We start from the raw sequence: 22203 nt of genomic DNA on the forward strand, positions 1-22203 counted from the left end.
TTCTTTCTTTCTTTCTTTCTTTCTTTCTTCTTTCTTTCTTTTTCTTTCTTTCTTTCTTTCTTTCTTTCTTTCTTTCTTTCTTTCTTCTTTCTTTCTTTCTTCTTTCTTTCTTCCTTTCTTTTCTTCCTTTTCTTTTCTTTTCTTTTCTTTTCTTTTCTTTTCTTTTCTTTTCTTCTCTTCTCTTCTCTTCTCTTCTCTTCTCTTCTTTTTTTTCTTAGCAGACTTCATTCCCAGTGTGGAGCCCAATGCAGGGCTTGAACTCATAATCCTGAGATCAAGACCTGAGCTGAGGTCAAGAGTTAGGCACTCACATCACCAAGCCACCAGGTGTACTGATAACTAATTAAATTTTTTGGTATAAGTTTGTTCCTTGCAATACATTATTCATTGATTATTTACATTCAAATTGAACTGAATATACCAAAAAATTATTTATCTCAAATTTAAATTTAACTAAATGTTCTGTATTTAATTTGCTAACTCTGGCAACCTGATCTGGGAACAAAAGGTGTGTGCTTTCCAAGTCACTGATTTCAACAAAATTGAGTTGTGTACTGATAACTAATTAAATTTCAATTAAAGAACATTAAATGATTTGGGGGGTATAAAACAATAGCTCAAAAAATTGTGAAAAATTGATATTATAACATTTTTCTGGTCCTATCTATACTTATTTATGTAGAGAAGGTTTCCAACATTTACCTTTAGAAATAAAAAAGGAAGGAAAAAAAAAAAGAAATAAAAAAAGGAAACAGCACCTCTGTTGAACCCATCATATTCTAGTAATGATGATACTGACAAACACACATTTGAATAGGTTGTTCAAATTAAGCTGAAACCTCTATTAAGATTGCAATTGTAGTAGAATTTAACTTTTTGTCTTTAGTATCAACATGTATGATCTATATATTTTAAAAATATTTTATTTATTTATTCATGACAGACATAGAGAGAGGCAGAGACACAGGCAGAGAAAGAAGCACACTCAATGCAGGGAGCCCTATGCAGGCTCAACCCGAAGGCAGAAGCTCAACCACTGAGCCACCCAGGTGCCACTGATCTATAGTGTTTTGATCAAAGGCTTAAGCAGTACTAAACCTAGTGTCAATAATGCAATCAAAGGGCAGCCCCGGTGGCTTAGGGCTTAGGGGTTTAGCGCTGCTGTCAGCCCGGGGTGTGATCCTAAAGACCCGGGACCCAGTCCCACGTTGGACTCCCCACATGGAGCCTGCTTCTCCCTCTGCCTGTGTCTCTGCCTCTCTCTCTGTGGGTCTCTCATGAATAAATAAAATCTTTTAAAAAAATAATGCAATCAAAGAGACATTTTTAACACTTAAGAGCCTTATGATCACAGGGAAAAAATTAAATTTAGTTTATGTACATATTTGTTTCAGAAATATGAGTGATTCTAAAGATATTTCTTGTAAACATATATTAAAATTCTGTGGGGGCACCTGAAACTAATATTAATGCTCTATGTTAACTGTATTGAAATTAAAATTAAAATTAAATAAATAAAATTCAGGGGGACTAGAATGTTCAAGGACAAAAGGCAATGATATAATATTTGCAATTATTAAAGATGAGCTGATGTGTCAACTGTGATGATGGTGGACATCAAATGGCTATGGTGTCTGTATTCCACTGCATTGGTTGAAAAGAGTGCTGGGTCAGTGTTATTCTAAAATACCTAGTCTGGATTTTGCAATTGCTTTGCAAATGCAAAAATATAAAACAACTTTTATATTTTAATGTGAAGTTAAAAATGTGCAGAGGAATATAGTTTTTACAAATTCTTTTGGTGGGCACATGATGCAAAGTGTGTAAGGACCATGCAAAGGTTTTCAGTCACGTCAGAGGGTAGCTGAAATGTCTTATAAAGCTCTGAACTGGGCAGGCTCAGAGTAGACTGACTTCTCCACGTGACAGATCACTGAATCATTTTGGCGCAATTCCAGCTGGAGCCCTGACACATCTGGGCAGGCACATCCACCTCATCCTGAAGGTATCCGGACTCATCCTGACTGTGCCGAATGGAATGGGTGCCCGCTTTGTGTCCACAGGATGACGAATTCCTGAGGAATATTATGGGTTTTCTTTGGGTTCCCAGTTTTCTTTGACTTTCTGGAAGGCCAGACCGACAGCTGAGCCCGCCCAGGCCCCCGGCCAGCAGGCAGGTGGTCCTCAGGGAGTGCTGAGGGCGCAGGGGCAGGGGCGAGCCTTCAGGTCACCCGGAGACCTCTGATGGGGGCAGGAGGCCCCAAGGAGGAAGTTGCTTGTACAGTGGCTCCACCCCAAGGATGAAAGCAACCACCCAACCAAGGAAAAAAAAAGGAGGTTTCAATCTAGGAAGCTCATAGGTCATCTCTTTCACACGGTAAAAATGCACTGAAAAGGAGAACCTCGCATTTCCAGCCGAGCCCTACCCGGGCAGGCAGCGGCCAGCCTGGTACTCGCTGTCGGGAAGGCGGGGGTGACCCGGCCCCGGACGCCCTCGGAAAGGAAATCCCCCGGGGCGGGGGCGAGGGGGAGCTAGCCCGGCCGGGGTTAGGGGAAGTGCTGTGGTTGGCGCCGCGGAGTTCCCCCACGTCCTGCAAGGAAAGCACCGGCCGCGCAGACCCGGCGGGGATGGGGGCTGGCCCGCCCGCGGGGCCCTAAAAGCGGCTGCGCCCGCCTCCCGCGCCGACACACAGCCCGGGAACAGACGGCGGGGCGGGGGGGGGGGACAGCCGGCCACCGAGGTCACGGCTGGAGCCGCTGGCGAGGGGCCCCGGCGGCAGGTGGGTGAGGGGCCCCGGGCGTGCGTGTGCGCGGACCTGCCCTCGCGTGGAGTGGGCCCTCGGGGTGGCAGGTGGATGCAGGCCCTCGCGGCACAGTTAAGGTGGGTGCGGGCCCCCCTGGGTTGCAGGTGGGTGAGGGGCCCCCGGGTGCGCGTGTGCGTGGACCTGCCCTCGCGTGGAGTGGGCCCTCGGGGTGGCAGGTGGATGCAGGCCCTCGCGGCACAGTTAAGGTGGGTGCGGGCCCCCCTGGGTTGCAGGTGGGTGAGGGGCCCCCGGGTGCGCGTGTGCGTGGACCTGCCCTCGCGCAGTGGGGTGCACCCAGGGCACGGTGCAGGGCGAGGGTCTGCACGGAGGCCCGGGGACCGGGGTGGGGGGTGCTGCGGGGACCCCTTGCCCGTGTGCACCCTCGCGCCAGCCGGAGGTGAGCTGGGAACCGTCTGCCCCGGGACTTTGTGGGAAGGACCCGATGAGATGGTGCAGGACCTGCGGAGGAAGGAAGGTTGGCGTCTTGGCACGGGGCGAGGATGCCTGGTGGTCAGCAGCGGGGGCCCCTAGCGTGGCCCACCTCCTTAGTCAGAGACGGGGCCCCCGGCAGGGGCTAAACCATAGGTCTCTGCTAGTCCTTGTCACTGGCACCAGTTCACACCTGTTGTGTGCATGGTCACCCCCTGAAGACGAGTGAGTTTCAGGATTAAATCTCAGGGTCTCAGGAAATAGGTGCCCTGATGGTTGCCGTGGATTTGGGGTTACTCCGGCTCAGGGGGCTTCCTTCCCCAAGGTTGCGCCTCCGGTCCTTGGCACCTGAATAGGATCGTGTGCCCTCAAACCCTGATAGAAACCATCGGGGAGCAGACCCTATAGTCATTAAGGGAAAACTGGTGTTCTTAATACCAGGCAAATAGGGTGCTGTGATCACGGGGTGCTCCGTCAGGTGTGCTCATCTCCAGTTGTTCAGTGTCTACATCTTGTGCAGAGTCAGGTGGTTGTTGGCAGGGCTGGGCTGGTGCAGAGCTGAAACTTGGTTCTGTTCTGAAGGAGCTCGCTGCAGGCGGGGTGGGGTTGAGGCAGAGGCTGTGCCAGGTGCTGGAGAGGGTGGAGACACCCTCCAGCCCTGGGATCAGAAAGAAAGGTTGTGACCTTTGGCCATTCTGAGAGGAAATCGTTAGAAAGGAGAGAGGAATCCCAGAGAGTGGTATCCAGAGGCCAAGGGACTCCAACGTTTCTTTTTTAAGATTTTATTTATTTATTGGGGGGAGGCAGAGAGCGAGCAAGTGGGGGTGGGAGGTACAGAGGCAGAGGGAGGAGCAGAGTCTCCCCTGAGCAGTGAGCCTCACCTGGGGCTCCATCTCAGGACCCTGAGATCATGGCCTGAGCTGAAGGCAGAACGCTTCACAGACTGAGTCTCCCAGGCACCCCTGGAACAGGACGTCTCTAAGAGGAAGTGGGCCCCAGTGTCAGATGCAAACATTTCCATAGGTCTGGGGAACGAAGGCTTTGGGGGTTGTTAATGTTGACAGTAGTTTCAGTGACGCTGGCTAAGTCAAGGTGTAATAGGCAGCCTTAGCTGTAGATGCTGCTGCGTTCACTTGGCTATGAAGAGAAAATGAGGTAAGTAAAGCTGACCCTTGAACAACAGGTTTTTTTTTTTTTTAAGGTTTTATTTATTTATTCTTAAGAGACACACACACAGAGAGGCTGAGACACCGGCAGAGGGAGGAGCAGGCTCCATGCAGGGAGCCTGATATGGGACTCGACCCCAGATCTCCAGGATCACACCCTGGACTGAAGGTGGTGCTAAACCACTGAGCCACCAGAGCTGCCCACAACAGGGTTTGAATCACATGGGTCCACATGAAACATGTGGTTTCGATCTATAGGGTACAGAAATGTAAGGTATAGCTTCCTTTGCATTCCTTAACATTTTCTTCTCTCTTGCTGACTTTGTTGTAAGAATACAGTACATCACACACATGATATCCAGAATATGCATTCACTGACTGTACTCAGTAAGGATCTTTGTCAGCTATAGTTTATTAAGTTTTGGGGAGTCAACAGCCAGGTTTTCAACAGTGTGGGGAGAGGGCATGGGTACCCAGAGCCCTGATTTGTTCAAGAGTCCACTGTACTTTCCAGAACAGAAAGTGGGTTTGAAAGAGGATTTTCAGTGTTGTTCTCACTCTGAAACTGAGACACACTGAAGCAGTCCTGGTATCTTGGAGAACGAGTGCAAGTGCGGAGAGAGGAGGAGGAAGAAGGGAGGGGCTCGGTTGGGGAGCAGGATTCTGATGGAGAAAGACGTGGATTTGGGGTGTGAAAGACTTGCTGTTCACTGAGGTCTCTGCGGGATGCAGAAGGCAGAGCTCACTTCCAGAGCTGAGCTGGGGGCAGCGGGGAGACGTGCCAGGAGGATCCTGAAGGTGTCAGACTTGCAGAGGGTGGTGGGCTCGGGAGCCATGGGGGCCTGGGACCCGTGATGGGGTGGCAGAGGCTGTGCCAGCCCCAGCCTGCGAGATGGCAGGTCCCCCGGTGGCACTGGGAGGTCTGTGTGTGGAAATAATAGAGTAATAGAGTTGGAATTGATGCAGGATGGGCATCTTGGAGTAGTTTTGTACTTTTATCAGAAACTGTTACCTGCCTTTCTAGAGGTGTCTGTGTGTCTTGTGTCCACATCCACATTTCTCCAGCATGAGACCTGCACAGGGGGTTCACAGTCCCAAATGTGCAGAGGACAGGCGAGTGACACAAATGAACAGATCAGGGGTGTCTCTTTTAAACAAAAGCATACTTTATTTACATATCTTTTTTTTATTTACATATCTTAATGTTAGCATTATTCTCCTCTTCCACAAAGGAGAATATTGCATTTTTGTTACTTTTGACAGACACAGGTATTAGAACAATTTCAGTTTCTTCATAATTGTACAGTAAGAACCATAGTGTCAGTTCAGCGACAAATGACAAGTGTGGGTTTGGGAATTGGTCATTGTGCTGTGGTGGGGGGAGCATGTACCTCTCCAAGTGGTGAGGCCACTGCTCACAGGGAGCTGATATCCCCATGGAGGGGTAGTCCCACCGTGGCCAGTCTGGTTTTTCAGAAGGAGCTGAGGATCTAGACTGTCATGGGAAATCTCTTATTTTAAACAAATGTTAGTAATTAATTAGAACATTAAAGGAAAAAAACCTGTGATCCGAGAAAAACTTACCTGGAAAACATGAGATTCAGGCAGGGCACATGGGTTGGCAAACAGCCTTGTATCCCAGGTTGTCTCTTGGCACCTACGGTTGTGCCATGGTTCTATAACATGTTAACTGGGGAGAACTTGAGTACAGCGTATGTGGGAATTCTGTTGCTTTTGTAACTTTTCTCTGTGTCTAAATTAATGTCAAAATGAAAAGTTAAAAAACATTTTAAAAAATGAAAAGTTAAATGAGTAAAGTGCTAAGGTCAAATTTGGCATGCTGGACATCATCGTACCCCCTGACTGGCTGCTGCTTTGAGCTGCTGGTGTCCCCTGGGACTCCTTGGCCTCTGTGGTGTCTGACCGTGTGTGCTTGGTATGTTGTCCTCAAGTACTAGTGCTCTGTTTTGGAAAAAATCTTAAAGATATTGTTGTGTTGTCACCTCTGTGAATCATTTGACCTTTAAAACAGTCTTTCTTTTTTTAAAACAGGTTTTACAAAAGAGGCGAACCATTCTACTTTAGATTTTTTCCAGTTTTTTCTATAAATCAGAACATTTCAAAATGGAAGCCTAAAACCTTAAAAGGGACTTAGTCTAATCTCCGGGAGGTAGTTTTGTGCATGAATAAACAAATTCCCTAGTGAACTGGCGTTTGTGGTATCCAAAGAATGTTAATTTAAAAGGCACGACCTAGTGATATGAGTTGTGTCAAGGAAGTGATAATGATGTTAAATTCTGAATTTGACTTGTGGACTTAAAGGGGAAGTGGTTCTAGCTGGAACATACTGTTGAAGCATGAGCTGCAGTGCAGAATAGAAATAAGGAACTCATGTTTAGTAAAGATCTAAAAATAGTGGCAGTTATCCAGAACAAAGAGAATATTCACCCCTCCGCTAAAGTAGAGAAACATGCTGGTGAGGCAGCTGATGGGTTGGAAGCCTTCCACAGTGACAAGACATCGTGGTATGACATGTGTAGAGAGACAGTGACACCTTAGCATGGTTGATTGGTAAAGGAGTTATCCAGCCATGTATGTGAATGTCCCTATGTCAGAAATCCCAAACTCCATTTGTTCAAATGTGGTGTGATCTCTGAGAAGGGTAACAGTGAGAATGGTGGCGAGGTGGTTAGGTTTTGGGAAATGAACAGAGTTAGCAGAGACAAGGTGCACAGAGACAGTGACTAGCACCAGAAAGGTTTTTGTAGCAAAGAGAAGCAAAGTGAGACATAGTAGCTTAGCTTTTAGGGAAATCATAGCTGGGATGGAGACACATTTCTCATGCCACCTGGAAATAAAGCATTGAAAGTTTGGAGTAGAGGGCCCAGTGTTGGTGGACCTGACATGGATCCCCGCGAGGGAACTCACCACGACTTGTTTGTTGGTCGTTGCTAATATTACAAATAGCTAGTCATAACAGAGGTTTCTGAACTTTTAGAAGGTTTCTGTCAAAAAGAGTAGACTGTGACAAAGTAAATTTATTATTATTTTTTGTTATGATAAATTCTGGTTCACGGTAGGCTGTCTGTAAAATTATTTCTGACTAAAGCCAAATTTGTATGATTTGATTATCCATCTTAGCCTACAAATTCAGCACTCTGAATTTTGATTCTTTTAAAAAATAAATCCATCATCAGAATAGAAGATTTAGTCTTGTCTCTCAGCACAAGGCTGTGCCCCAAAAGACCATCTGAGCAAATGCATTCATCTCTGATAATTTATTTGGAATAGAATGTTTAATTTGCTAAGTTCTAGTGCAATCACTGAGTCAGCAACCAAGCTCCGGACTGTGAAAGTAATTATTATTTAGTAAATTTTTAAGCAGGCCTTAAGATGCATCAGCCAATTCTGTTCCTAGTTAGGCTAGATTAGTTAGTTTCTAGATTGTTTTGTTTTCCCCATTAAAATTATTGTAGGAAAAAAAATTACTTGAGCAAGATTTGACATATACTGTATTTCATTGCATCTAAGATGTCATTGTTTATAAGACATACCATTACTTTATATACTTCTTGGAAATAAAAATGCTGCTAATTAGAATGCTATATGCTATTAGTTGTAAGATAACAGAGATATTTAAAAAGTGCATCCTAGAATCAGGGAAATACGGTAGTGCATTCTTCTTTTGAGGTAGGTGTTAGGCTTTTTCTCTTTTTCTGGCTGCGAAATTTCATAAGCAAAACATAGTTAGAATTTTTTTTTTTCTGTAGAGGACTTTCAGAGCATAACTTTCCACCGTGAAGACAAGCAAGCTGCCTAAGCCCCATGTTTTATCTGCAGACTGGTCGAACGCGTCCATGAGAGCGCTGGCCACTGGGGGGACGCAGACGCTGAGGGCCACCTGCTGACCTACAGGGCTCCATGCTCCTGTGAAGGGTTTTGATTCTCTTTGAGGTGCTGTATTGTCATGCTTGAGCTGCTGTATGAAGATGGTGCAAAGGTGTGGTTGTACGTAATTGTCAGTGTAGAACCAGCATCTCACCACGCCGAAGCCCTGCGTGCACAGGCACGGGCCAATAGGTTTCCTGGTCTGGGGTCCCACTTAGTGTGAAAACCAACCCAAATCTAGAGCCGTGCACAAAACTACCTCCCCCGAGAAAGGCTAGTCCCTTTCCTTCCCTGTCCACCTCACTATGAACATAGTACAAAATAGCATATTCTTGTCAAATCTGCTGAGAAGCAGCCCTGTGTTCGAACTGAAGTACGACCACTCATGTGAACTGTACCGCATGTCCACATACTCGACATTCCCCGCAGGCGTCCCCGTGTCCGAGAGGAGCCTGGCCCGTGCCGGCTTCTACTACACGGGCGCCAAGGACAGGGTCCGGTGCTTCTGCTGCGGCCTGATGCTAGACAACTGGAAGGCTGGGGACAGCCCCACGGGCAAGCACAGAAACCTGTACCCGAGCTGCAGCTTTATCCAGAATCTCAGTGCTGTCAGCACGGTGGGGGCTGCCTCTCAGCCCCCTGCCCCTTTGTCGGAGGCCAGGTCCACACATGCACAATCCCCTGGCCTGGAGCGCAGCAGCTATTTCAGCGCATCCTACTCCAGCTTCCCTGTGGACCCTGTCGACTTCAGACCCAGTCCAGCCATGTCCCCCTGGAGGGCAGGCCCCTCCTGCGTCACCATGAAGAGCGAGGAGGACAGACTGTGCACCTTCCAGGGCTGGCCCCTGGCCTTCCCACTGCCGTCGGCCCTGGCCAGAGCCGGCTTTTACTATGTGGGGCCCGGGGACAGGGTGGCCTGCTTTGCCTGTGGTGGGAAGCTCAGCAACTGGGAGCCGGATGATGATGCTTTGTCGGAACACCTGAGACACTTCCCCGACTGCCCATTTGTGGAAGGTCAGCTTCAAGCCACTGTGAGATATACAGCCTCCAACTTGAGCATGCAAACCCTCGCGGCCCGCTCCAGAACCTTCTGTAACTGGCCACCCCGAGCTCCTGTTCACCCTGAGCAGCTTGCTAGTGCTGGTTTTTATTACATGGGTAAGACACTTCCTCTGTCGTCAGCCTTCATCTCACACATTTTCAATGAGCATATTATATGTATTCATCAGTTTGGTCCACAATTAATTGTAGGTCACAGTGATGATGTCAAGTGCTTCTGCTGTGACGGTGGACTGCGGTGTTGGGAGTCTGGAGACGACCCGTGGGTGGAGCACGCCAAGTGGTTTCCCAGGTTGTTGCTTTGGCACTCTCTTTGCAAGTGTTTGCTGTTATCATCACATAGGTTATATGTGTTCCCCTTAGAATAAGCTGTTGCTCTACTCTGTTTCAAAGATGCACTTGTGAATAAACTTAGGATGGATCACTTAGAAAAATCACTGAACTATTTCGATGGAAGATAGAGGTGTAGGTTTTTTTCTGTATAATGAAAAAATAGATATCTATTTTAAAATGATATATGTTCATCATAGGACAAAAATCACATACTGGAGAAAAGTACAGAGAAAAAAATGTGAACATCCAGAAATCTACCTAAAGAGGACCAGTTAGCATTTTAATGTCTATCCCTGCAGACATCTCTTCATGAATATGTACACATACAGATAAATGTAGATAGGAGTACATGAATTAGATATTATTATATATACTGTTTTGAAACTTTTTTTTCAGCCATTCTTATGTTTTGGACTTATTTCCATTTATTCAACATTTAATATTAATTGCTTGTCTTTGGCCAGGGACTGTTCTGATGGTTAAAACACTCAGTTGAACAAAACCAAAATCCTTGGTCTCATAGGTGAATTTAATAGCAAGAGAGGCATACACTTAATTAAAAACTTAATAAATGAGTTACATGGCATGTCAGGAGATAGCAAGTGCTATGGGTAGACAGGAAAAGCAGAGCTGGATACAAAGATTCAGAAGCACCAGGCAGGCCGCAATATTCAATATGATGGTCGGGGTAAATCCAGACCCACCTCATCTGTTTGATCACTACAGAGCATTTTATTGTCAATTCTTACACTTTTGATTGTTCTTTACTTATTTACATTCTCCTTTTTAAAATTGAAATCAGGTAGCTTATGATTATATTTTTGCATGGTCAAAACTTTTGGTGTTTTTAATGTTGCTTACTAAACTCAGTATCCTGATGTATTTTCCTAACGTAAATTGTTAGTATCATACTCTATTTATAGCACCTTTACGTGCCCCAAATATTTCAGATTTCAAAACTCACAAAGATTAGGAAGAACCCCTTACACAGATGTTTTTGAACAGTGCCGCTGGCCTTCCGTGGTGCTGATTTTGTGAATATATACAAAGAAGGGTGAGTTTGCTTTTGGTAGTGTGAGGGGTTCATTTTGTGCTTGAGGTCAACTGTGATGTGTATTATCCAGGAATTGCCAGCTTGTGAAGACCTGGCCTATTAGGAAATATGTTCACCTTCGTCATTACTTCTCTTGTCCCTCTTTGTATATTGTTAACTTTTAAACCTACAAACCTTATGAGTGAACAGTGTCATTTCTTAGAGAGCTTTCTACCTATTTCCTCAGCTCAATGTTCAGAGCATCTATATCAGTCTTCAAACTTTTGAAGAGGGCAGCTGGGAGCTCTCAGTGGAGGCAGCCTACCTTGCCGCCAGGAGGACTGAACATCTCATGACCCTTGTAGCTTCGGCTACAGCAGAACAGTCCATGCAGGCTCTCTTGCTTATGGCATCTCGCCTTTACTGTAGTATGTGAAATGAATGTTCACACAAAATATTTAACAGGCTACAGATGGTGGGATTTAAATTAACCCCCCAAACTTAATTTTGTTTATGTTTTAGGTGTGAGTACTTGATACGCATCAAAGGACAAGAGTTCATCAGTCAGATTCAAGCCAGTTACCCTCATCTACTTGAACAAGTAGGGATGGTTCTTTTTTTTTTTAGATCATTGGTTAACAACAGATAAATTATTTTCTGATAATTACAGAGAGTAGTACATCAATTTAGTGAAAAGATAAGAGTTGTTTTAAAAATGTGTTTCATTTTTAGAAATACCCAACATGGTCTTAGAACTATTCTTTGGATAAAAACAGATTCAGAATTCAAGACGTCCTAAAAAATAATATGTGAGGGATGGCTCTAAGTATTTCTTTAATAAAGTTGCAATAAATTAAATTACTTGAGGAAAAAAATTGGTTGGGATGGCAGTATTTAATAGTTTTACTACACAAATTTTTGTTTAAAAGACTTGAGAAAGAGAATTGTATCGCTCTTTCTAATCTTCCTGGGAGGAGATTGCTGGGAAAATGGTGAAGTAGGAGGAGCCTAGGCTCATCTCGTCCATCCCATGGATATAACTAGGTAACACTCACATCAGTGTAAATCACCCAGAAAACAACTGGAAGACTGATAGAGCAGGCTCTCCACAGCTAAATAGAGAAGAGGCCACATCAAAGAGGGTAGGAAGGGTGGAGGCTCTGTGGGCTGGGCCATCCACGGGAGTGAAGGAGCCACAGGCACAGAGAGTGGAGAGAAAACAGACCCTCACACCAGAGAGCCCACGCAGGGAACAGCCCTGTAACATTTGGCTTTGAAAACCAGAGGGGCTGAATTTTGTGAGTCCTTAAAACCAGCGGGACTTAAACTTGGAACTTTTAAAATCAGTGGCTCAGCAATGGGACAACTAGTGGGTGAGAGGAACCTAGTCCCTGCTCATAAAGACACAGCCTGCAGAGATACGGTATAAGGAGCAGCAGTTTGAAAAACACCTGGGGTGTGTGGGAGACGGAGTCATTAATGAATCTCAGAGTTCACGGAGGGAAACTCTGCAGGAGCAAAGGAGCTGGCAGGTCCCCCTCAGCATAAACACACAGCCACCAGTGGGAGCCAGGGTGGCCCTGACACTCACTACCTCACTTGCTTACCACTTCCTCCAGCGGGCCTGCCTCAGTCCTGGTGCTTCGGGTCCCCTTCAACTGGAAGACTGGCACAAACCTTGCTGACACTATGTCTTGTAATTTATGGATGCACTCCATCCAATGTACTCTTGGTTAGAGCTCATCCAAATCAGAGCCACAGGCTGGCAGTGTGCAAGCAGCCCCAACAGGGGCCAGCACCCCCCCAAAGTGACTCCTTCTCCAGGAAGAGGGAAAGATGAGCACACACACCAGTCAGATGGCAGCTCCAGCCTTGGGCTGGGAGCAGACAGCAGGTAGACTGCGGGCTCAGCCCACCAATGCAAGCTTCTCAGGGGACAACATAGGGAAAGAACCCTGTGGCTCAATGCTTCTGCATCTCTGGTGAGTGCCTAGTCTGACTCACCTCAAACCCAAGGTGGCCCCAGACTGGCTTACAAACCCCATGGGGACAAAACTGCCCACAACAGGCAAGGGGAGCATCTGCAGATGACTGGACTTAAGGTCAATGTGGCTGAGCCATAACAGCAGGACATGTACAACACACATGGGAGATACTCTGAATGGCCGGGTCCTGGGGAATGAGGGACATAGCACTACAGGGCACTGCAGCATCTCTGCTTCTTGAGGCCATGACTTTGAAGAGCAGAAGACATCACTGACTTTCTCAATGCATAGAAACAGACAGAGTTAGACTGAAATGAGGAGACAGAAACCTACGTCCCAAATGAGAGAACAGGACAAAACCACAGCAAGAGAGCCAAGTGAAACAGATATAAGTAATATGCCTGATGGAGAATTTAAAGTAATGATCATAAGGATCCTCACTGGACTTGAGAAAAGGCACGAGTGATCCCCGTAACAGAGATAAAGAATAAGATAGCAGAGATAAATGAAATGAGAAACACTCTTGATGAAATAAGCAGCAGGGTGGAAGAAGCAGAGGAACAAATTAGTGACCTCGAAGACAGAGTAATGGGAAGTTATCAAGCTGAGCAGGAGAGAGAAAAAATTATGTAAAATGAGAATAGGCTTAAGGAATTCAGCAACTCCATCAAGCATAACAATATTTATAATATATGGATCTCAGAAGAGGAGAGAGTGAAAAGGGGGCAGAAAATTTATGTGAAGAAATAATAGCTGAGGCACATATAATTAAAATTGCAAAAAGTAGTGATAGAGGGTCTTAAAAGCAAGGAGGAAAAAGACAGTTACATGTAAAGGAAGCCCTATAAGTCTAGAGGAGGTTTTTCAAGCAAAAACTTGTCAGGTCAGAAGAGAGTGGTAGAATATCAAAGTGCTGAATGGGAAATAATCTTCCTGGAAAAGCAGATGAGAACTTATATAATAGTTTGAGGATCAAACACTTTTAAGCCACAGTTAGTAGAACTGATAGAGGGTACAACTTATTCCAAAGGATGACCCAGGAAATGTAAGATGTTTGGGATGAAAGGCAAACCATAATTGTCTCATAGATTACTGAGAAGATATAGCCCTTTTCTTGCCTTCACGAATATAGATTCTATGAAGTATAGTTTATGGTATAGAGAATAACTGTTGAATATAAACAAAATACTGCTTTCAAGATAAAAAATCATTTTGCCTGTAAGCAAGTCAGTCTGCAATAAATTGAATAAAATAGATTTCTTGACTCATGTACATTGTAATGGACAGGCTGAGACTTATATTTTAATTTACAATTTTTTTCCTGTAGTTGTTATCTACCTCAGACAACACAGAGGATGAAAATACTGAGTCACCAAGTAAGTATAATGACAATAATTACTGCATTTAAATAGAACCATTGTTACTCTGGAGATGGAAAGCTGATAATGGTCATATTATTGTACCATATGACACTCTATACTTTATAATGCACTCTCACATTCATTAAGTTTGTATTTCTCACACTTTAGTGCTCATCATAATTGCCTAAGGAATCAGATTTCTGGTCTCCACTTTAAAGCTATCATATTGAGCCATGGCATCTAAGGGTGGGATTTGAGTATGTCTTTTTAACAGACCACATGCATCCAGCCTCACACTCATTTTCAGACCTTGTGGGAACACAGGTAGTCTGACATTAGCTCGCTCACATATTATTTCTATAAAATGAAGATAGTAGAAAATATTATTCTTATTCCTCAAGAGGGACCCTGAAGCTCAGATAGGTTAAATGACCTGTCTTTTTAGGCTAAACCTAAAAGGTGATTGAGCCAATATTTGAACAGGCTGTTCTACTCTATTATCTAGTGTTTAATTCAATTCAATAAATATTTATTGTGTGCCTGCTATTCTGAGGAAAGTACACAGAACAGAGTAAATATAACTCCTGCTCTTGTGAGCCAACAGTCCAGGGGATTCAGACAAGTACACAGGTAGGAGAGAGGGGTATGGAAAAGTAAAGCATGGTGTGCTGTGGGAATGCATGAAGGACCGTGCACCCGGACTTTGGAACATGAGAAAAGGCTTTCCAGAGGAGGTATTCGTCTTAGCACAGAAAACCTGGGAAGGGTAGGGGTTAGCCAGATGACAAAGGAATATTTGTCAAAATATTTGTCAAAAGAACATTCTAGACAGAGAGAACAGCCTATGAAAGTCTTAAGTGACAAAAAAGAACAGGCACATTTGAAGAACTGAACAAAATTCTGTATGACTAGAGGTGGGATTTGTGAACAGGCAAGCGAAGGAAGCAGAGTTCTTTGAATGATCAATGCTGCACAGGCAGAGTCTGACCCAAGAGCCATCAGTTTGTGACTTCTGGGCTCGAGCATAGCATGTGAAGGAGAAAGTGGTAGGAGATGAGGCTGAAGAGGTGAGTGTGCAGATCTTGTGCCAGATCTTGTGCCAGATCGTGTGCGGTCTTATGAGCCACAGTCAAACGTTTGTGAGGACAATGGAACTGTTGCTGAGATTTCAGAAGGAGTGCTACACAGTTGGATTTGTGTTTGTGAAAAGCCACTCTGGTGGCATTGCTGAGAAGGAATGAGACAGGAGAGGCATGGTAGGAGGCCCCGCAGTGATGGCATGAGTGAGGACAGTGGCCTCTCTGAAAAATATGTGACACGTGCTTGATTTAGAAAGCTCATTTGTTCATTCATCATAGGGAGAAAAGAATGCTGAGTGGATGGTGATATCCAACCTTCTGTTCCTTTCTCCCACTCATAGTTATGCCTGGTAATGCATATTTTCTATCATAATACGCTATTCCATATTCTTATTTAGTGACTGAACATGTACATTGTTATTTTAAATTTAACAAAGTTAGTATAAAACAATGCCTATATGTTCTGGGCTTTATGTTTTTGAAATGTAATAACTTTCAATTCAAAAGATATACAGACTCTCCCAACATGTGGAAAATCCCTTATTCCATGTAGTTGTCCATTTTGGACCTGGAGAATACCATTCAGAGGATGCAGTCATGATGAACACCCCGGTGGTGATGGCCGCCTTGGAGATGGGCTTCAGTAGGAGCCTGGTGAGGCAGACTGTGCAGAGTAAGATCCTGAGCACTGGAGAGAATTACAGAACGGTTAATGAGATCGTGTCTGACCTACTCCACGTGGAAGATGAAATAAGGGAGGAGGAGAAAGAAAGAGCAGCTGAGAACAGAGAATCAGGTACATATCCGCATTGATTGGTGTCTGTCTCTGTGTGGATATGATGCCACCATGTGTAAGTCACTAAAAGTATACTCCTTGTCAGGGCAATCAAGTTTTATGTTTAGTGTTTTCAATTTGAATTCTGGAATTTTTTTTTTTTACATTACACTGTATTTGAATTGCTCATTAGTCAGTGGAAAATGTATGTATTGAGTGAAAGCATTTTCTTAATTTATATTTTTACTCTAAGTTGTTGACTGCATATGTAATCAAGGCTTGTTTGTGATCCCAGGCTCACTCTCCTTTGCTGCAAATCAGGGTGGGATCAAGGACAATTATTTTAATATTAGCATCACAGAGTGTCTCAGCCCAATGACATTATTATTTTTTTAAAGATTTTTATTTATTTACTCATGAGAGATGGAGAGAGAGGCAGAGACATAGAGGGAGAAGCTGGCTTCCTGCGAGGATCCCAGTGTGGGACTCGATCCCAGGACCTGGGATCACGACCTGAGCCGAAGGGAGATGCTCAACCACTGAGCTACCCAGGTGCTCCCCCAATGACATTATTATAACATTAATAACACATGTTAATGTACAAATTATGATTATGTTTCCTGCCAGCCAATATGAGAACTGAGGGAGTCCTTCTGTTCTTGAGGGGAGGGTGAGGACACTGTTGCACATTCTCTCAAGACAAGGTAGCCATGTCCCTCCATGCTAGCCTTGTCTGCCATTATATGGCCTTTGCTCTGTGGCCCTTCACAAAGACTCTCTTCCTCCAGGCATATCCATCCCCATCTGGTCACTCTGAAAGCTGTCGTTACTCTGGCCTAGACAAACAGAAATGCTCCTCTCTCCTTTGCTGCTCTTTGACAAGCATGAACCAGATCCATAAGTCTTTTCAATATAGTTTAAAGCAAACTGCAACTTTTCAGAAGCTCCTACTAGAGATTTGGCAATAACAGCAGAGTGTTTACATCATGGACGACAGTCGACAACTCTAGCTGTTTGGGTCTCTCTTAGTCCCCTTAAAGGCATCCTCGAGAATCTCTCTGCCTAGCATCTGTTCTGGTTCATCGCTATATAGCTCTGACCATTTTACACAAATGACTAGGTTAGTCCCAAGCATGTTTTCTCTTAGGAGAGCTCACTCCCCCAAATACCCCCAAAGCCCAGAAAGGGCAGAGAGTTTGCCCCTTAACTTTGTCCAGTGCCATCTGGGATCTATTTCTGCCAAAGATGATTGGCAGATCATCAACTCCAGGTTTGGTTAAGCCTACTCCTTAGGTGGATTTGTCTTCTGGCCAATCTGGACAAACAGATCCTGCCTTTACCAAAGTGTGACTTATTCAATTCTGCAAACCACCAACACGAACAGCAACGGAGCCCAAGCTCATCTTTGTGTATCCTTGCAGTGGTCTTCTCCATCTTAGTTGTTGGTCGTCATCCCTTGAAGAAGAAAATACCCACCTCTACAATTGTTTGTAGACCCTATGAAGTCTAAAGCCATCCAGCTATAAAACATTTGTATTTCTTTTTTATAAAAAGATTTTATTTATTTGAGAGAGAGAGAACATGAGTGGTGGGGAGGGACAGAGGGAGAAGCAGACTCCCTGCTCAGCAGGGAGCTTGACTTGGGACTGGATCCCAGGACTTTGAGATCATGACCTGAATCAAAGACAGACACTTAACCAACTGAGCCACCCAAGCACCTCAAAACACTTGTATTTCTTTCAAAGAAAATCCACGGTCTGCAATCAACAATACAATAATTTGCATCATCAAAAAGATCTTGTAGCATCTGCACTCTCTGTTATGTCTACACTGTCCAGCACACAGTCTGCACATAGTCTGTGCTCAAGAAATATTGCTTTAATGAATAAACGAAAATATTTCATTGAGATTACTGATGACTTTATAGTTTTCCCAAGAACAGCGGGTAAATAATTTCTTGACAGGTGTGTAAATAAAGAGGCAGTTTAGGATTTCATTTCCAGAGCAAAAGAATAATATGCTTCAAAGGTATATTCAAGTCTTTACCTCTTATAAGCCAGAATAGTCTATGACTTTGAAATGAGTCTTTTTTGCTCAACCACTAGCAATACGACTTTAGAAATCTTAAGGATTTCAGATAACTTATTACAATAGTCTAAGTAAAATGTAATTACCATCCAACTATTGATTTCGACTCAGGTCATGATCTCAGGGTCCTGGTATTGAGCCCCACACTGGACTTTGTGTTCAGAGGGGAATCTGCTTCTTCCTCTGCCCCTCCCCTGACCTCCCTTTTCTTGTTCTCTCTCTCTCTCTCTCTAATAAATAAATAAAACTTTTTAAAAAAGAAATCTTGGATGGAAAAATGAATATACATCAACATCAAGTGTAAATTATATGTTAATTTTCTGGTATATCAGTATTTCTCTATTAGATGATTTCACCAAATGTATTAGGTTCTAATTCTTAACTCCTCTGGCCATGACCTCTCTATTCCTTCTGCTCCTTACATTACTATGGCTCATTTGCTCGACAGCTGTTTATGGAGCAGGTACTTTATGTAGATACCACCTAGGCCCTTCTCCTTTTCCCATTTACTGCCAGAGCTCTAGTTATCTTCAAAATGTGTATCTTTGACCTTGACTATTTTACTAAGCGGTATTTTTTTTTATTTTTTATTGAATGGTTCTGTTTTTATCTCCTATTACTTGACAGAGTCAGTGTTTCGAAAATCTAACATCATCTTCTCCCAGATAATTCTTTTTTAGACAGCCATACTTCTGTCATTAGTTATTTCATAGAAAGAGCCTTAAGGATCATGGTAAAATTGTGTAATAATGAATAAACTTAGATTCATAAGTTAAAGTCCAAGGAGATAATAAAATTGCAGAGTTTCAAAATATAAAATATTTTACCAACAAATACAAAATCTGGATCTCAGCGACAAATACAATGATCCTATGGACAGAAAGTTATCACCTGACAAGTAGGATTTAATCTTTAACATGCTGTTGGTGCCTTTCCCCACTTATTATAAAAAATTTGGGTAATGGCAATATCCAGTCTAATATGAGAAATAATTAGAATTTCATCTTAAAATGGGAATTTTGAAGAAATTTTACAGGTGGATGATAATTGAAGAAATACACTTTGTGTCCTTTTTAATCTCTTGATTTTATCTTTCCCCAAGTTGACTAGATTGATTTGGAATTTTAGTTTGATCAGGCTCTGATTTTGACTTGGTTAAAGGCTGAGCAGTTGTTCAGAATGTCTGAGGACACAGCCTGTGACACCAGACTGCCTCCGTTTGTGTGTCCTTGCGCAGTTCCCTTGCCTCACGAGCCTGTTTCCTCCTCTGCTAAGTGAGGGCCCTGGCACCTCCCTCTGTGGCTGCTGGGAACATGGAATGAAGGGACACATGACAGACAGGGTGCTCATCCTGGAACCCCTGGACCTAGCATCCCCTGCGGTGCCCAATGGATCATGAATTTTGAGGGTTTTCCATTCAGTTATGTGTATATGTGGAAGGAAGCCTTTGAGCAGAGTTGAAACGTGTTCATGCTTGTTTTCTTTTTTATAAAGATGATGTATCATTAATCCGGAAGAACAAAATGGTGCTTTTCCAACATTTGACTTACGTGCTCCCAATCCTGGACAGTCTCCTAAGGGCCGGGGTGCTTAATGAGCAAGAACACAGTTCTATTAAACAGAAGGCACGAACATCTTTACAAGCAAGAGAGCTGATCGATACCGTGTTAGTAAAGGGAAGTTCTGCAGTCACCATATTTAAAAACTCTCTGCAAGAAATTGACCCCATGTTATACAAGCGTTTCTTTGGTGAGTGTTTTGCAATTAGTTTGGGGAACTTTCTAGGTCAATTGAAAATATGCTCTTAATGTGACAAGCGAGGGTGGTGCATGGAAACTGAATCACGACACTGTACACCTGACACTGATATTACACTGTATGCTAAGTCACTGGAACTTAAAATTCAATTCAACTAAAAAATATGCTCTTAATAATTCTTTATTATGAAAATAATAAATACTGAAAATAATTCGATCTAAAAGATGAAAGAGTTCTGTTGCATTGACATGATGATGGTCATTTATAGCATTTGGCTAGAGTCTAAACTATTAGTTTAAAAAAATATATTTTGTGACTCAATATTAGCCTTACTTGTTATTAGTAATGTTTTTTGTTTTACTCCCTTAGTACAACAGGATAGAAAGTATATTCCCACGGAAGACATCTCAGGTAAAATAGCATTGATAATTTAAACCAGTACAAATTATTGGTTTTATTTTCTTGGCTTTTCATTGGAGAAGCAGCAGTAAGTTGCCTCTCCTTAACCATTCTTTTCTCTTGTTAGATTTGCCAGTGGAAGAGCAATTGAGGAGACTACAAGAAGAAAGAACGTGTAAAGTGTGCATGGACAAAGAAGTGTCCATCGTGTTCATTCCTTGTGGTCACCTGGTGGTGTGCAGAGACTGTGCCCCGTCCCTAAGAAAATGTCCTATTTGTAGAGGCACAGTCAGGGGCACAGTTCGTACATTTCTTTCCTGAAAAGACCCAAGACTTTGTCTAATTTAGAAAGAGTGGATTAAATGTATTATAATTTTGACCTCTGGAATGGTTGGTTTCCTTAAGATTTTTAAATCTATTTTGCAACTCAGAACTGTTTTATATAAATATATAGCTAAAACATATGAGCCATATGTATGTTAGAATGATAGGCTTTTGTTCACGTGGGAAAAGACAGAGCACTACAAGCATGATACTGAATCAGAATTTCAACACTACTGAAATCGTAAGTGAAGTTTAAATTTTTGAATTAAGCTTTCAGAATTTTAAATATTTTGGAGTCCTATGAAGAAACAGGAGCACAGATTGTTTGCCTTTCTTGATCAGTGTCCTATATGTAGTAGGTCTTGATATTTGTTGGATGACTTTTTAGGGACTTGGTGGTTTTGCAAAGAATTCTGTGAAGAACATTTTAATAAAGCCATCAAAATTACTCTTGGTCTTAAACTCCTTATTTCTGTATCAGTTTACTCCTTCCCAGGCTGCCTCCATGCTCCTTAAGACCTTGTGGGTGTTGGACCCTATTTAGATCCTTTACTACAAGATGCTTCTTCATTCATACTGGTCAAGCCCCGGGGGGTGGGGAGGTGGGGGGTGGTGGTGGCGGGGAGTACACCTGGCTTTCATCTGCAGGGTTCTGTGGGACGTGGGAGTTGAATACACAAACTTGCTTATTTCCTTTGGGAAGTCTCATGCCTGCCCTTCCCATCAGAAAAGTTGCTTGTTTTATTCTCACCACTTTGGTATTAGAATTGGGACATAGCATATGGGTTAGCAGCCTAGGCTGGAACCCACAGCCTATTGTGGTGAACAAATGTATTTTGTACTATCAGGGCAGCAAAGTTTCCTTGTTTACATTACTTTTTGGTACTCAGCATGCCCCATTAATAATTTTCTACCTTTTATTTCCTGTAGACTTCTTAGGGCTTTAAAACCTGAAGTAGCACCATAATGAGGAATATTGTTGGGGCACAAGCAAAGGCCAATCATCCAAAGCAGCTCTAGATGTTCTAGATGTCCTGCTGCTCAAGCAAGGAGGAAAGCGTCCATTTTGGGGCTCAGGGAGACTTACTACTTTGAGGTGCAGCTGATTCTGCCTCTCCTTTTGCTCAGTTGTCTGGCCACAGACTGAGAGCTTCCTCCTGGGGCATTTGGTTAAATTATTGGTAACATTGCATTATTGTTTGGGTGGTTTGTAACAACATTGTTACAGGACTACTATTTAGAAAGTTCATTTTCCTTTTGCAACATTCTTTTAAAAAAATCTCATTCTTATGTACTATATTATAGTATTTTAATTTTGCCATCTTCACTGTGAAACTCTTATTCGTTGCTCATTTTGGTAATACACAGCTAACACAGCCTACTTATTTATTCAAATGTTTTGTTATTCATCTATATGTTAGTTAACTTGAAATTCTGATTTGGAAAAAATAAATCACCATAGATAATAATGGTAGCTCAGTGGGTTGATAGTCAGGCACCACTTTGGTGTGTTTGACCTGCATTAATTCATTTCATTCTCTCCAACCTTATCCCCTCTGTCCCAACCCAACCTGGCCTTCAGTCTGAATTGGGTGGATATTTTAAACCTCAATATATAATATATAATAAGTGCTATAATTCAGAACTTTGAACCACACTTAATTTCTTACTCGGGCCATGCTCACGACATTCACATGCACTCTTGTCACTTTCTGATAGTTA

General features: G+C 43.2%; 1 protein-coding gene across 7 annotated transcripts; it reads left to right on the forward strand.

Annotated features, from left to right (window-relative positions):
* The first annotated feature begins 1891 nt into the window (after nt 1-1891).
* LOC144311144 (baculoviral IAP repeat-containing protein 3) lies at nt 1892-20929 on the forward strand. 7 transcript variants are annotated; one of them, XM_077893248.1, is made up of 9 exons: nt 1892-2005; nt 6452-9445; nt 9539-9638; nt 11235-11313; nt 14025-14073; nt 15691-15933; nt 19495-19749; nt 20128-20169; nt 20285-20929. In XM_077893248.1, the coding sequence occupies exons 2-9, from the start codon at nt 8593-8595 to the stop codon at nt 20476-20478; spliced, it is 1815 nt and encodes a 604-aa protein (XP_077749374.1). In that variant the 5' UTR covers nt 1892-2005; nt 6452-8592; the 3' UTR covers nt 20479-20929. The 7 variants fall into 7 exon arrangements, with proteins under 7 accessions (XP_077749374.1, XP_077749375.1, XP_077749371.1 ...); XM_077893249.1 differs by lacking the exon at nt 1892-2005 and adding an exon at nt 2350-2449; XM_077893245.1 differs by lacking the exon at nt 1892-2005 and adding an exon at nt 2569-2780.
* Nucleotides 20930-22203: the final 1274 nt, after the last annotated feature.

Source organism: Canis aureus, chromosome 3 (genome assembly GCF_053574225.1).
Source record: "Canis aureus isolate CA01 chromosome 3, VMU_Caureus_v.1.0, whole genome shotgun sequence".
NCBI lineage: Eukaryota > Metazoa > Chordata > Mammalia > Carnivora > Canidae > Canis > Canis aureus.